At 37.9% G+C, this 13,826-nt stretch overlaps 1 protein-coding gene across 1 annotated transcript in view; it reads left to right on the top strand.

The window, feature by feature from the left end:
• The first annotated feature begins 3,354 nt into the window (after window positions 1-3,354).
• The window catches only part of ESRRB (estrogen related receptor beta), a 221,920-nt gene continuing 211,448 nt past the window's right edge, over window positions 3,355-13,826 (top strand). Inside the window, exon 1 of the mRNA XM_074235673.1 lies at window positions 3,355-3,539. Within this exon, the coding sequence (XP_074091774.1) occupies window positions 3,538-3,539 (2 nt within the window). The 5' untranslated portion in view covers window positions 3,355-3,537. The remainder of the gene's footprint in view (window positions 3,540-13,826) is intronic.

Below are 13,826 nucleotides of genomic sequence, written 5' to 3'. Positions count from 1 at the left end.
GACAATATATTTGTATATTTGTAAAGTACTAAGCATAGTTTCACACATGCTTATTTCTACTTTGACTTAGGTAACTTGCTCAAGGTCACTCTGGTCATAAATATGAAAGCTGGGATTTGAATCTAGATTCTGTAATTTTATATTCAGGACTCTTTCCATTGTAATCTGCAGCTTCTACCCACATAGCACTTCCTACCTCTTATATTCTAGATGGATTGGACTATGTTGCTGTCCTCTAGTCCTGACTTGTGAGTAGCACAGAGGAACAAGTAGGCACTTTGAAGCAACTGTCCACTTGATATTCAGAAGGTAGGTTTGAGTGAACCAACTTCAGACAAAACTGTAAGAAAAATAAGAAGGTACTTCCTCTAGAAAATCTTTCTTCAGGGGGCAGCTAAGTGGCACAGTAGATAGATCACTGGCCCTGAAGTCAGGAAGACCTGAGTTCAAATCTATCTTCAGACAATAATTACCTAGCTATGTGGCCTTGGGCAAGTCACTTAACCCCATTGCCTTGCAAAAAAACCAAAAAAAAAAAAATCTTTCCTCCTCAGAGTAACAACTTTTTCTTTCAGACTTTACATATCACTTTATTTTGTAATTCTCTAAGGCAGTGATAAATTATTATGTTACCTCCTACTGGACAGTAGGATCCATAAAACAGACTATCTAATCTAAATCTTGCCTCTTTCCCAATGTTTAGCATAGAGTTATGAATACACTAGATACTCAACATGTTGTTTGCATCATATTGTCTTTGATGTTCTTCCACCATCTATATCCTTCATGGTCCAATGACATTATTTTCCACATAGCCTGTTTTCTACAGTACTCATTAAAGAACCCTACCTACATATTCCTAAAGTGCACTGTTTACTAGGTCTTTCCTGTCCTTGCTGCCACCATTCAAAACTGATATTATTTTGTTTTTAGTTGTATCTGACTCTTCATGACTCTATTTAGGGTTTTTAGAGTGGTTTGGAGTGGGTTGTCATTTCCTTCTTCAGCTCATTTTGCAGATGAGGAAAATGGGGCAAACAGGATTAAGTGGTTTGTTCAGGGTTATCCTGCTAGTAAAGTCTGGGACAGAATTTGAACTCAGATCTTCCTGACTCCAGGGCCAGGAGTCCACTATTTCACTTAGTTACCTTATTTAAAACTTACCTTTCTAGAATCTATTACTTTTGTGCCCTAAAAATCAAATGATGGTTCTAAAGATTATAAAATACCATATGCCTCATATCATAAAGAGGTTCCAGTTCCAAGATCTTCACCCATATTACTGAAAAGAGGGAGGCCCTGAATGATTTTCCCAAGTGAATTTGCTGATGCAATTACAATAAATAGAGGTTTCTTCTCTTCCCTCCTCTCTTTTTCCTACCATTCTCTTAGAACCAGAATTGGATTTCCCTAAATGGCAAGCAGGGTAATTGTCTGATCATCTATAGAATAACCTATACTTTCTTCAATTTGTGAAATCTGGGCTTTGTAACTACTTGGAAAATTCTGTCTAGTGAGCTATCAACCAAGAAACTTAACCAGTGTGTTCAGTGGGGATAACCCACTTGCATTACAACAATGATAGAGTAAATTCTTGTACTCTTGGTCTCTATCATATTTTCATTTTTTTTTTAGGTTTTTGCAAGGCAAATGGGGTTAAATGGCTTGCCCAAGGCCACACAGTTAGGTAATTATTAAGTGTCTGAGACCAGACCTGAACCCAGGTACGCCTGACTCCAGGGCTGGTTCTTTATCCACTGTGCCACCTAGCCTCCCCAATATTTTCATTTTTCAAATGATGAACCTTTCCATATTCTCCTGGAGGATACTTCTTCAGATAAATGCCTTTTCTTGGATAAATGGAAATATGTCTAATATCACCCAAATAAAACCAAAATAAGCTAACCTCCAGCTCTGAGTATTTCCTCTGGTGGGACTATCTTTTTCAGGATTCCTTTAACTATGATCTGCTACATAGGTCTACTATATCTTGAGATACCAGCATATAAAAATGTGAAGACTTTATTTCCAGTCCGATACCTTATGCCCCAACCTTCACATAGTCTCCAAGTAGGACCTTACTCACTCTGTTAGGAAATGTGTCCTTTTCTCCCTCCTGATTTGACAACAAGATGGAATCTTTACTTTAAAAATTTTTTTTCATTTATTTCATTAAATATTTCCTAATTGCTTGTCAAGTCGTAAAAATTCATTTTAGAATGTTTAATTCATTTTAAAAAATATTTGAATTCCAAATTCTGTTTTTCCCACCTGTCCCTCACTCATCTCTTGAAAAGGCAAGCAATATGATATCTATTATGCATGTGAAGTCACGTAAAACATATTTCCATGTTTCTATATTTCCACAAAAGAAACACACAAAAACCCGAAGAAAAATAAAGAACGTAAAAATGTAAGCTTTATTTGTTCTTGAATTCTTAAGTTCTCTCAATGGAGGCAGTTGACCTTTTTTCATCATGGCTCCTTTGGAATTGCACTGGATTATTATTTTTGATAAGAGAAGCTAAGTTTTTCACAGGTGATCATCACAATAATATTGTACTGGGTACAATGGTCTCCTAGTTCTGCTCATTTCACTTTGCATCAGTTCATATAAATCTTTCTAGGTTTTTCTGAAATTCCCCCTTCATCATTTCTTATAGCACAATAGTATTCTATAACAATCATAATCCACAATTTGTTCAGTCATTCCCCAACTGATGGGTATCCCCTCAATTTCCAAGTCTTTGCCACCACAAAAAGGACTGCTATAAACATTTTTGTACATGTGGAAGTTTTCCCTTTTTCTCTGATTTTTTTTTTTTTTGTAATACAGACTTAGGAATGATATTGCTGGGTCTAAGGGTGGGCAGAGTTCCAGTTGTTCTCTAGAATGGTTGGAGTAATTCACTAAGGGATGGAACTTTCAAGGAAAGCACTTTGAGCTGATGAATTCTTTAAAATCAGAACTTTTCCTCCAACCTGGGCTGTTGGAGCTCAGGGTTTCAAGTTTGTCTTTTAAAGCATCTAAAAGCCTGTTCAGAACTAGGTTTTCCCTCCTTTCCCTCATCCCCCATCTGCTCAACTTCATTCATTTGCTTTCATGACCCTAAGTTGCTGGGGAAGTAATTATCTTTTTCACTTCCCCCTTTTCACCTTCTAGAAATCATGTCTCCTCCCCTCCCCCTCCCCACTACACACATCTTTATTAAATTTAATTTTTTAATTGGGGGGAGGGGTGCCAATTGGGTATATATATATATAGGGTTTGGTACAGTGGAAAGACTATAGCTTTAGCTGTTTTGCTTAAGACCTGGTTATTTTTTTTTTTGTCAGCTGCCTGTTATATCAATCACGGAGCCGGGATCTATTTATAGGTTGGGAGTACTGTGTCCTTAGTCACAAAGAGAGACACAGACAGGGGACTGTCGGCTTATGCAGGAGGAGCTAAGCAAACGTCTAATCAGCAATTAGGAACACCTGAGGGGTAGAAAATTCCACCACAGCCCCCTTGGTCCTGGTCTCCAAACCTGAAGCATGTGAGTAATCAAACTTCTCTCTTTTTCTTGTCTCCGTGCCCTTCCTTGCCCTCTCCCCCCCCCTCATTTTTTTGTAGGCACCCCTTTCCCCCCCTCTCCTTTATTTGTGGTTTGGAATATTAACCGGCGCTAATGTTTCCACTTTTCATCCTGCTTCAAAACTCCGAAGCATCTCTAATGAGACAGAGGAAAATTTTTGCCTTTCTCAGTCTGTCACAGGAAGGTCAGAGTGACTCAGAATGCTAGGGTGGGTTGACTCCACAAACCCATTGGGAATCAGTAGGTTTCCTTTTGTTTTTATTTGTTTGTGTTCAGAAAAGTAAGTCGATCAAAAGGGCAGGGGAAGTTCCAACACTGCTCAGCGGGTGGTTATGTCTCACAGCATGAAAAGTTTTCTTTGGTGGCAAATCCAGTTCTTTGCTATGCTAGGAAGCTTAGAGAGGAGAGACACTCAGTTCACACAGGACAGGTAATATTTTGATGTTCGAGAACCTATGGTCCAGTAGGGTATGAAGTTGCACATGCTAAGTCATCACTGCTGTCGTCATCATCGTCAGAATTATTTTAAAACTCTGGCATACTCTTTTTTTTTTCTAGATCCAGTAAATTAAAAACAATTTTGCTTCATGATGTGCGGTGTTGTGTTGCCTTGTGTGTGTTTGCATATGGGTGTCTGCCCAGGCATTCAGTTCCTTTAAGGAAGTTGTGGGAGATTCTGTCAAGATCTGATGATTTGTCTTATTTTAAGGTGTCTCTTTAGTTTTGTGTTCAGTTTGACATCCTTAGCCCTGAAAGAGTGTTTGTGTGGATGTATGAGTGAGTGAATGAATGAGTGGTTGTGTGTGTGTGTGTGTGTGTGTGGTGTGTTTGGGAATAAATAGGGAGAGATTCTCAAAGAGATCACCACCAGGAGTTCAAGACTGCTGAGGAAGTCAGCTCAGCACCATTCACAGAAGAGAAAGATTCTCATGCTTCTTCTTGAAACAGCATTTGTTTCAGACATTTAAAACTATGTACAACACGCTTGTGAGTCGTTTTGTCACCAAAATAAAAACTTAAAGTTCATTTTTTTCTATTTTATAAAATCTATTCTTTAAGTCTTTTTTTTAAAAAAAATTTACTTTACATCTTGAAGCAAGTGGAATATCAATAAATAAGTTTAGCTTTGAATGGTAGGGAAGAGGGGAAAACTAGTTTATAATCTTAACAAATAGTACAAAATTCCTAAAAGACGTGGGGGGCAGAAAGAATGCAATGTCATAGGACATGAATATAAGATGTTTTTAAAATAACATTTTTCTGCTCAACTTTAAAACGATACATTTTGTGTTTGCACATAATTTCTTTATCATGTTTGCCATATTTTTAGTTGCTAAAGAAGACTTTCTGACCTGTTTTTATTGTGCTTATCTACTGAGACAAAGTTGATAAAATGAATTTCTTAAATCCTCAATTTGTTTAAAATATCATCTCATATCACATCAGACAGAATCTCCTTTGACCTTCTTAATATATAGCAGCTTCACAGCACGTTGAACTTGTTAAAGGTAGAAAATTAAGACCAAATGTTTAGTAAATAGATGCATATCATATATGCATATGGATGTATATATGTATACATACACATATATATTCTGCATATATTGGGTAATTGCAACTTCAAACTTTTTCTTAGTTCTATATTTCTGTATGTATTTCCATTGACTTATATATAGAATTACTTTCTAACTTTAACCTATATACTTTCTGTGGGGCAAGAAGGAAGGAATTTGAGCTTCACAATACTTGTTATTAAAGACAAGTTAGTTAATGGGGAAATTCAGCATCATGGATTCTGGTTTAAAATGAAAAATCATTACTGTTCAAAGCTTTCTTTGGATAATGTGTTGAAAGAAAGAAACACACAAACAATTTCCCCCCAAATGAGTGAATGACTATTTACAGAACTGAAGACTTTCAACTTTGCCTTTTGAAGTATTTCAGGATTTGTTTTAGTAACCTTTTGTCTCTCTAACATTCCTAATTATATTGGAGGAGGAATGAAATGATTGGAAAACAATTTCAGAAATCAAAACAATTAACTGTCCAATTCAGTAAATGCTTTTGGAATGTCTTCCAAGGAAAGGGATCTGAGTAAGAAAGAAGAATAGCTAAAACAATGAGATAGAGTTCTTACCCTCAAGAAGATTATAGTCCGTAGGGTAGGTATGCAAAACCTTAGTAAAGTAGACTGGAACAAGTACATACATAAAGTAGGTAGAAATAAAGTCAATAAAGTTCAGAGGAGAAAGAAAGTAAACTATATATTGACTTCTGACTTCTGGTTATTTCTAGAGAAAGTGTGAATTAAAAATTGTTTTTTAACCTTTTAATATAAGGACAAACAACTCCCTTCACCTACCAGCAATGCACATACATTCAGGCATGACTGCACACACATCCATGATTAAATGCATTGGGAGAAATCCCAGCATTCCTGCTCAGGTTCTGTTATTTCTTGAGTGTTAACTATTAGGTGAGAAGAATATTTTTTGGAGACCTTTAGGGAAGAACAGTTCTTTATCTCTTGCTATCTTGCAGATGCTTTTCCAGTGGAGGTTGGCAATTTCCTTGGGGAAATGTTATGGAGGGCCTGGTTTTTAGAACTTGGGGGAGATTGTTTTTCGTGTGTGTGTGTGTGTGTGTGTGTGTGTGTGTGTGTGTGTCTGTGCTTGGATGGAGAGATGCAGTTGGTAGGGAAACTTCGATGCATTTGCATGAGGCAGCTTCTGATTATTTAGTTTCTGCTTCAATAACGATTAATTTTATGTGGACTGAGCTCCCATCAGCCTCATTTTTTTCCAAACTGATTTCTTAAATGTAATTTGTCACGGCGATGTCTGTGATTTCAGGACTGAGAAATCTAACTCATTCTATCCTTGTCATTGTTTATTTCTCTGAATGTAAACTAGCAGTCGTGAGCACACTAGAGTGTGTGGCTGGGTGAACTGTGATTTTTATTTCTGTCCCCCCTCTCTAGTGTTGCGCATGGAAATCCAGAACCAATCTTCTTTGTGGGGAGAAGTCTGAGATGCAGGTGTTTGGAACAGAGCAGGCTCAGGTGCACAGCTATAAATCTGCAGGAAGAAGTGCAAATACCTCGAAAGTACTCACCTAATTCAAACAATTTTACATAGCTGAAATCTCTCCAAATAGCCCATAAATAAAAAATGGCAGCCAGTAGGATTTTTTCATCTTTTCTCCTGTAAAGTCTATATGTCTATCTATTTCTCCTTTCCTCTCCTCTTCCTATTGCATCTCTCTCGGCTTCAATCTCTAATGCATTATACTTGTTCTCTTTCTTTTCCTTTTTCCTTCTTTCCTTCCCTTTCCTTTTCCCTGAAAACACATTTCTATCTGGCACAGAAAATAAACTCAGATTGTGGGTAGTTATGTTAATCTAATTCAATCCTCTGTGGGTTAAGAGTGAAATTCTAATAGTGGAACTGTTGAGGGCTTTTTTGTTAATGGCTTGGGGATTACATTGAGTTAAAGGCTCATTTCCTAATCAAACAGAGAGGGAGAGAGTGACTCCGAATATTTATGAGTCTCCCAGTGAGAGTTTAAACATTCAACTCCAAAAGCAGGATTTCTGCAGGAGGAAAGAGTTAAAACCCCTTAGGGCTGCTGTGGAAAAAAATTAAGCCAGTTAAGCCATCAGCATTTTCAGCTACCTGTACAACTTGAGTTCGATAAAGTGGAAGGCAGGAAGGAGTTGAGTAGAGAGGAAAAATAATTTCACAAAGCTGAAATGGAAACAGTGCCAAGATATCTGAAGCTAAAATCAGGTGGTGGTTTCTGAATAGAGTCCCCCATAGGTAGACATACATACCCAATACATGCACCAAAGTTCCGATGGAAGGAGCATGTGCCATCAACTTTCCAAAACAGATCAATTTCCCCAGTTTTCCCACTTTGAGATTGGAGGAAAGAGGAGTGTAGCTCAACAGACCAAGAACTGGCATTTTCTTTTTCTTTCTTTTTTTCTTTCTTTCTTTCTTTCTTTCTTTCTTTCTTTCTTTCTTTCTTTCTTTCTTTCTTTCTTTCTTTCTTTTCTTTCTTTCTTTCTTTCTTTTTTGTTTTTTTGCAAGGCAATGGGGTTAAGTGGCTTGCCCAAGGCCACACAGCTAGGTAATTATTAAGTGTCTGAGGTCGAATTTGAACTCAGGTACTCCTGACTCCAGAGCTGGTGCTCTATCCACTGCACCACCTAGCCACTCCCTTTCTTTAAAAAAAAAGATTTTATTTATTTTGAGTTTTATAATTTCCCCCCAATCTTCCCCTCCCCCAGGTGGTCTGTTAGTCTTTGCAATGTTTCCATGGTATACACTGATCTAAGTTTAATGTGATGACAGAGAAATCATATCCTTAAGGAAGAAAAATATAAGAACTGCAATTTTTCAAACTAGCTTCGAACAGTTTAGCTGAAAGGTACTGTGTGGATGGAGGTTGAGTGGGTGGGGGATGGGGAGAGGAAGCAGCAAATTTAACAGAATTTCCTATTTTTGTCTCCTCCTCAAATACTAAGAACCACTCTGATCTCTCCTCTTCCCCTTACATGCAAATCTTATCAAATCATTTTCTTCCCCTTATCAATGATTCAGTTTGCCAAAATCCAAGGGTGACTAGAAGGTTAGATTGCTGTTTGGTGATACAGTTGGGTGACTGAAAACACTAATCAGGGAGGGCAGAAAGTGGGGGGCAGGGCAAGGGGGAAGGTGAGCCCAAATGATTTAGGTGTTCTGGTTTGTTTTGCTTTCAGAGTAATATTTTGTCCTTACAGAGTTCCTTTCTGTGAGGATCTCAGAGCATTTTGTAAATGACAGTCTCATCACATCCAGGTGAGAAGCAGGTAGGAATTAACTTTAGGTCAGAGAAAGTGAGGAGGCACTTGATCAAGGTCAAACAATATCAGGACAACACTGCTCAGAATTTTTTCTTACTACTGCTCAAAGTGGCCTGGCCTTGGTCACCTACCCCTTTTCTCTGGGTAAGTCAAAGTGAAAGAGAATCAAACAGGCATAAACTCATGGTCTTCTTGGTTAGGTCCCCCCCCCCCCCTTTTCTTTTGCACTTTCACTTTTTAGCATTTTCTAAATGAATAATTGTCTAGCTATCCTATTCTTTTCCTCTTGGTTCCTCCTGCTCCTCCTCCTCCTCCTCCTCCTCCTTTTCTCTCTGGCTCTCTGTGTCTGTGTCTATCTCTGTCTCTCTCCCCCCTCCCCCTACACAAAGTACTTCATATTATAGTTTGTTTGTTTTTTTAAACTAGAAGGAATTCTGGAACCCATCTAGTCCAACTGTCTCATTTTACAGGAGAGGTTAATTAGTTCAAGGTTAGATATGTTTTAAGTGGGATTTGAACCCTGGATCCCCGACTAAATCCAGTACTTTTTTCTACTCTGCCCCGTCACTAACAATGGACTATCATGCCCCTAGATGAAGTTCTTGCACCCTGAATGTTAGCTGAGCAGATGCCTCTGCTGTTAGCAAGCTTCCGGTCTCATCTTTCAATTGGACACTCCAGAAGGAAACAAAGGATCAAGCTATATCAGGAAACCTTTTAACCTGAAAAGAGATTAGGGTCTTTATCCCACATGACAGAATAGACCTAGTGGGCAGTTGTTTAGGATTCCAAAAAGATCCCCAGGATCAATGGACAGATCTCTCTTCTTCCCTACTGTGTTGAAGAGTGCCTCATTGGCCCTAGACCACATTTTCTCCATGCTGTGATGTATGGTTTCTATTTTGTCAGGAGGTTACATCTGCACCTGCCTCTAGTTTATCATTCCTGGAAAACAGGTAACAATATTCTGAACTTTCAGCAGTTTTCTGCCGCCTGGTTTCACAAACGTATTCTCTGTGTGTGTTTGTGAATCTGCTCTTATGATGCTCAGGAAATAAAGTGTTCATGTCCTTCCTTCCACTTGTAAGTTATTGTGTTCCTACATAGGAAATAAAAAGCAGGATTCTTACATTCCAAAGAAGTGACTGTAGCCAAGGGGCACTCGGAAGAATGCTTTGTTCTTTTAAAGGTCCAGTTAGCTAAATAGCATTAGTGTGATCATCCTCTTTTCTTTCTCCTCTTTTCACATCCTCAAATTAGTTTCATCTTCTATTCTATTCTTTCTATGTGCTATCTGGCCCAAGAATGAATCAGTTACTAAAGTGACTTTGCTGGTGTTATACAAAATAATTGCTAAAATGGTATCTTTTCCATGTGAATTCTACTCTTGCTCTCCTTTCTATCATCTTAAAGTCTCTGCCATATCACAACTGCTGGGTGGTACAGTATATGCATTGCTGGACCTGGAGTTAGGAGTCAGGAAGACCTGAGATAGTCTCTTAACAGATGACTGCCTCAGTTTTTGTCAGCTTTAAAATAGATCATTACAGCACCAACCTCCCAGGGTCAAATGAGTTACCATATTGAAAAAGTGTGGTTTTTGTTACTATTATTAATTATGATTCCATTCTTCCTTTGGTCATCAGCAGTGAGTCTGAGCTTCTCAGTCCTATTTAGTGTTTTTTTAAGATCTCTTCCTTGTTTTGAGTCTTCCAACCCCAGTGGGTATACTTGAAGAAAAAATGGTGTAGGGTGCTGGACTTGGAGTCAAAAGTCTGACATTTGTTTCCTGCCTTTGTAAGCTCACTAACTGTGTGACCAGGACCAAACCATTTTAATTCCTGAACCCATTTCATCATCTGTCAAATGGGGATAAAAGAATTTGTACTATCTACCTCTTTATAAATCATAAAGAATTATATCATGTATCCTAAAAGTCTTAATGTATTTTAAAGATTATTAAAATGGAACTGAGACTTTTGGGATACATTGTATAAATGTGAATTTTTGTAGTTTCCAAATATGAATACTTTGAAAGGATATAGACACACTTCTATTTCTTTGCCCTCCTCCCCTCTCCCCCCAGTCCCCAGAACATTTTAATCTTGTCTTTGCATATAGAAAGTAAAATTTCTATATGTACTGAATGGGTTAAACGATACTGATAAAGGTCTAGGTGTTTCCTTGGGGAATGGTGACTTGCTGAGTGAATTGATTACTGTGGCTTAGTGATCTCTCCAGCAATATTCAGGACTGAAATTATTGCTGATTTAACCAGATTTTGTGTATGTGTGTGTGAGTATGTGTGTATTAGAGAGTGCAGGACTGCAGAATGATGAGATTTGGGGCCATGTTGGGGTGAGATGTAATTAGAAAAAGAAAAAAATTCTGCTTCTAGGTTGATTGTTTTAACTCACTCCAAGAATGGAACCTGCCGCTACAGAGCATTTTGCTTTGTGCATATAGAACTGTGAATTTCTTTTTTTTGTTTGTTTGTTTTTTTGTTTTTAGGATTTTGCAAGGCAAATGGGGTTAAGTGGCTTGCCCAAGGCCACACAGCTAGGTAATTATTAAGTGTCTGAGGTCAGATTTGAACTCAGGTACTCCTGACTCCAGGGCCAGTGCTCTATCCACTACACCACCTAGCCGCGCCTAGAACTGTGAATTTCAAGATTGTGGAAGGGATCAACCCACACTGGTCCTACTCTCAGTTCTATTGCTAGCCTCTAGATGCTAAGAAGAGAACCTCAATATATCCATTTACAGCTGAGATAGGCACATGAGATTTCAGTATTTTGAAGAAGGTTTTTGCCAAGGACTGAGATCAATCATGTTTCCCTGCTGACTCCTTTTCATCCTTTCTGTCCACTTTCATTTATACTCTCTGAGGTGGTATGACAAACAGAAAGAACTTCTGGTCTGTCTTTTTTCCTTGAAAATTTTTCTGTAAACTTTTTTGGGATTTGGGAGGAAATATGGATAGAGAACTGGTCTTCAAGCTAGGAAGACATGGTTTAAGTTTCAACTCTGACATATACAGGCTGGATGATGACTTGGGCAAGTCTCTTAATCTCTTGGTACTCTAGGCAACTCTTTCAGACTATAAATTGATGAGGAGATGTTGACCTGCATTGGTAGGGGAGAGTTTATTACCTGGGAATGTGAAAACATAGGTCCAATCTCTAACCCTTATCCCTTTAAGAATTTAAGGGACTATCAGTCAGGTTTAATTATTTTTCATGGTTTATCCATGCTTAGTCATAAATATGCCAAAGTGAAACTTCTGCATGTGTATAGTTTCAGAAATTGTATATGGGTTTCTATATACAGAGAAATCTGAATCTCTGGGCACCAGATTGCTAAACATCTTTCTATAATAGGGCACATGGAAGATCTGATTTTTATGCTCTCTGTATTTGTAGCTTATAGGAAACTAGTGAAAAGAATTCACCCCTGGGAGCCAGGAGATGTTTCCAGTGACAATCTTGGGCAAGTCACTTAACTGTCAAACAGGGCTAATAATACCTGCTCTACATACCTTACAGAATTGTTAGGAACATAAAATGCAACAACAAATATGACACTGCTTTAAGAAGTTAAAAGTAGAATATGTGTAAGGTTAGATGACTATCAATAAGACAATATTATGGGATGGGAATAGTGGACAGGCAGGCACTGAATTTTGAACTAGGGAGGCTTAGATTAAAGTCCTACCTTTGAAACTTGCTAACTGTATGAATATGATTAAGTCCATGCATCTTTCTGAGCCTTAAAACTCCTCATTTGTAAAATGAGGATGATAATAATAACACCTATCTCATGGTTGTCATGAAACTCTGATGAGATGATGTTAAGTAAGACTCTTTGCAAATCTTACACAATATAAATGTGAGCTAAATTAAGGAAAAAAGATCAGTTGTTATTTTTCAAAATTGTCAATGTCTTTTAGCCTATTTGGATAATTAATAATTATGAAACAATAGATTTAGGACTGGGAGGGGACTTTAACAATTAGTCCAAAGTTTTTTTTTATTGTTTGTTTTGTTTTTATTTGCAAGTTTTAAAAGGAGACAGGGAGGTGACCAAGCTGATATTCGAACTTATGTCATGACTCCAAACCCAGTCTCATAATGATAATGATTATTATGATGTTTGTCCTTCATTCTTGAAGAAGACTATGACATCAGGGAAATGATGCCTTCACAAGCAAGTTAATTATATTTGAATAAGGGGGTGTTTTGCTAGGTTCACCAGCCTCACTTTCTCCTCTTGAGCCATCTGGATCCAGTGGCCAGATGTGAAACTAGAGATGATTTAGGTTCAGCTGGGTAGTGCAGTGGATAGAGCATCAGGACTAGAGTCAGAAAGATAGGAGTTCTAATAAGGACTCATTTTCTAGGTATGCCACTCTGGAGAAGTCCCTTAATCTCTATTTGTCTTAGTTTTCTCTACTGTAAAATGAGGACAATAATATTATTACCCCCAAAGTTTCTATGAGGATCAAATGAGATGATAATTATAAGACAGGTAACCATATAAATGTTAGTTATTATTTTTATAGTACTGCCTTATAGTTAGTATTATAGTAGTTACTATTTTGTATTTGATTGGAAACTGTTCAATCTTCTCCCATTTCCTTTTTTGGCAGCAGCTACCCAAGAGGCAGTAAAGTTCAATGGAAAGATATGGGATCAGAAGCCCTGGTTTCTAATTTTGATTTGTGTTCCTAGGTATGGAATTTTGATCAAATCACTAAAAATATGCAAGCTTCAGTTTCTTCAATTATAAAATGAAGGTGTTGGATTAGCGGACCCCTGAGGCTCCTTCTGTGCTCTTATGAATCCTAACTCTGGGAGTGTGCCCCATAGGTTACAGTTTGACATCTCTGATTTAGAAAACTTGGGAAAATGGGGATAATTATTGCCCCCTGGTTGGTTACTTAATTTCCACATTGCCACTTATTTGGAGATTTTATGACTCATCTTCCTCTCATTTGGAGAATTGGACCAATGTAGCCCAATGTGTAGAGTAGTTAGTTTTAAAGCATTCCATACCTAAAGACAGCCTCTAAAATGGAAACTATTTTAGATAGGATGCCCAAAATTATTGCAACATCCTATCATCCTATCTTAAACGTAACATGCCCAGAATAGCCCCTCCACAGGGCACTAGGTGGCCCAGTGGATAGAGCACCGACCCTGGAGTCAGGAGTACCTGAGTTCAAATCGGACCTCAGACACTTAATAATTACCTAGCTGTGTGGCCTTGGGCAAGCCACTTAACCCCATTGCCTTGCAAAAACTAAAAAAAAAAAAAAAAAAATAGCCCCTCCAGGTTCAGAGCTATATTATGGGTGCATATTCATTAGAAGTGATAGCTCATGAATCCCCTTTAATGCGTTT

This window comes from Macrotis lagotis, chromosome 4 (assembly GCF_037893015.1).
Source record: "Macrotis lagotis isolate mMagLag1 chromosome 4, bilby.v1.9.chrom.fasta, whole genome shotgun sequence".
NCBI classification, from domain to species: Eukaryota; Metazoa; Chordata; class Mammalia; order Peramelemorphia; family Peramelidae; genus Macrotis; species Macrotis lagotis.
Note: the sequence above shows the minus strand (reverse complement) of the source record. Positions and strands in the feature narration are given on the sequence as shown.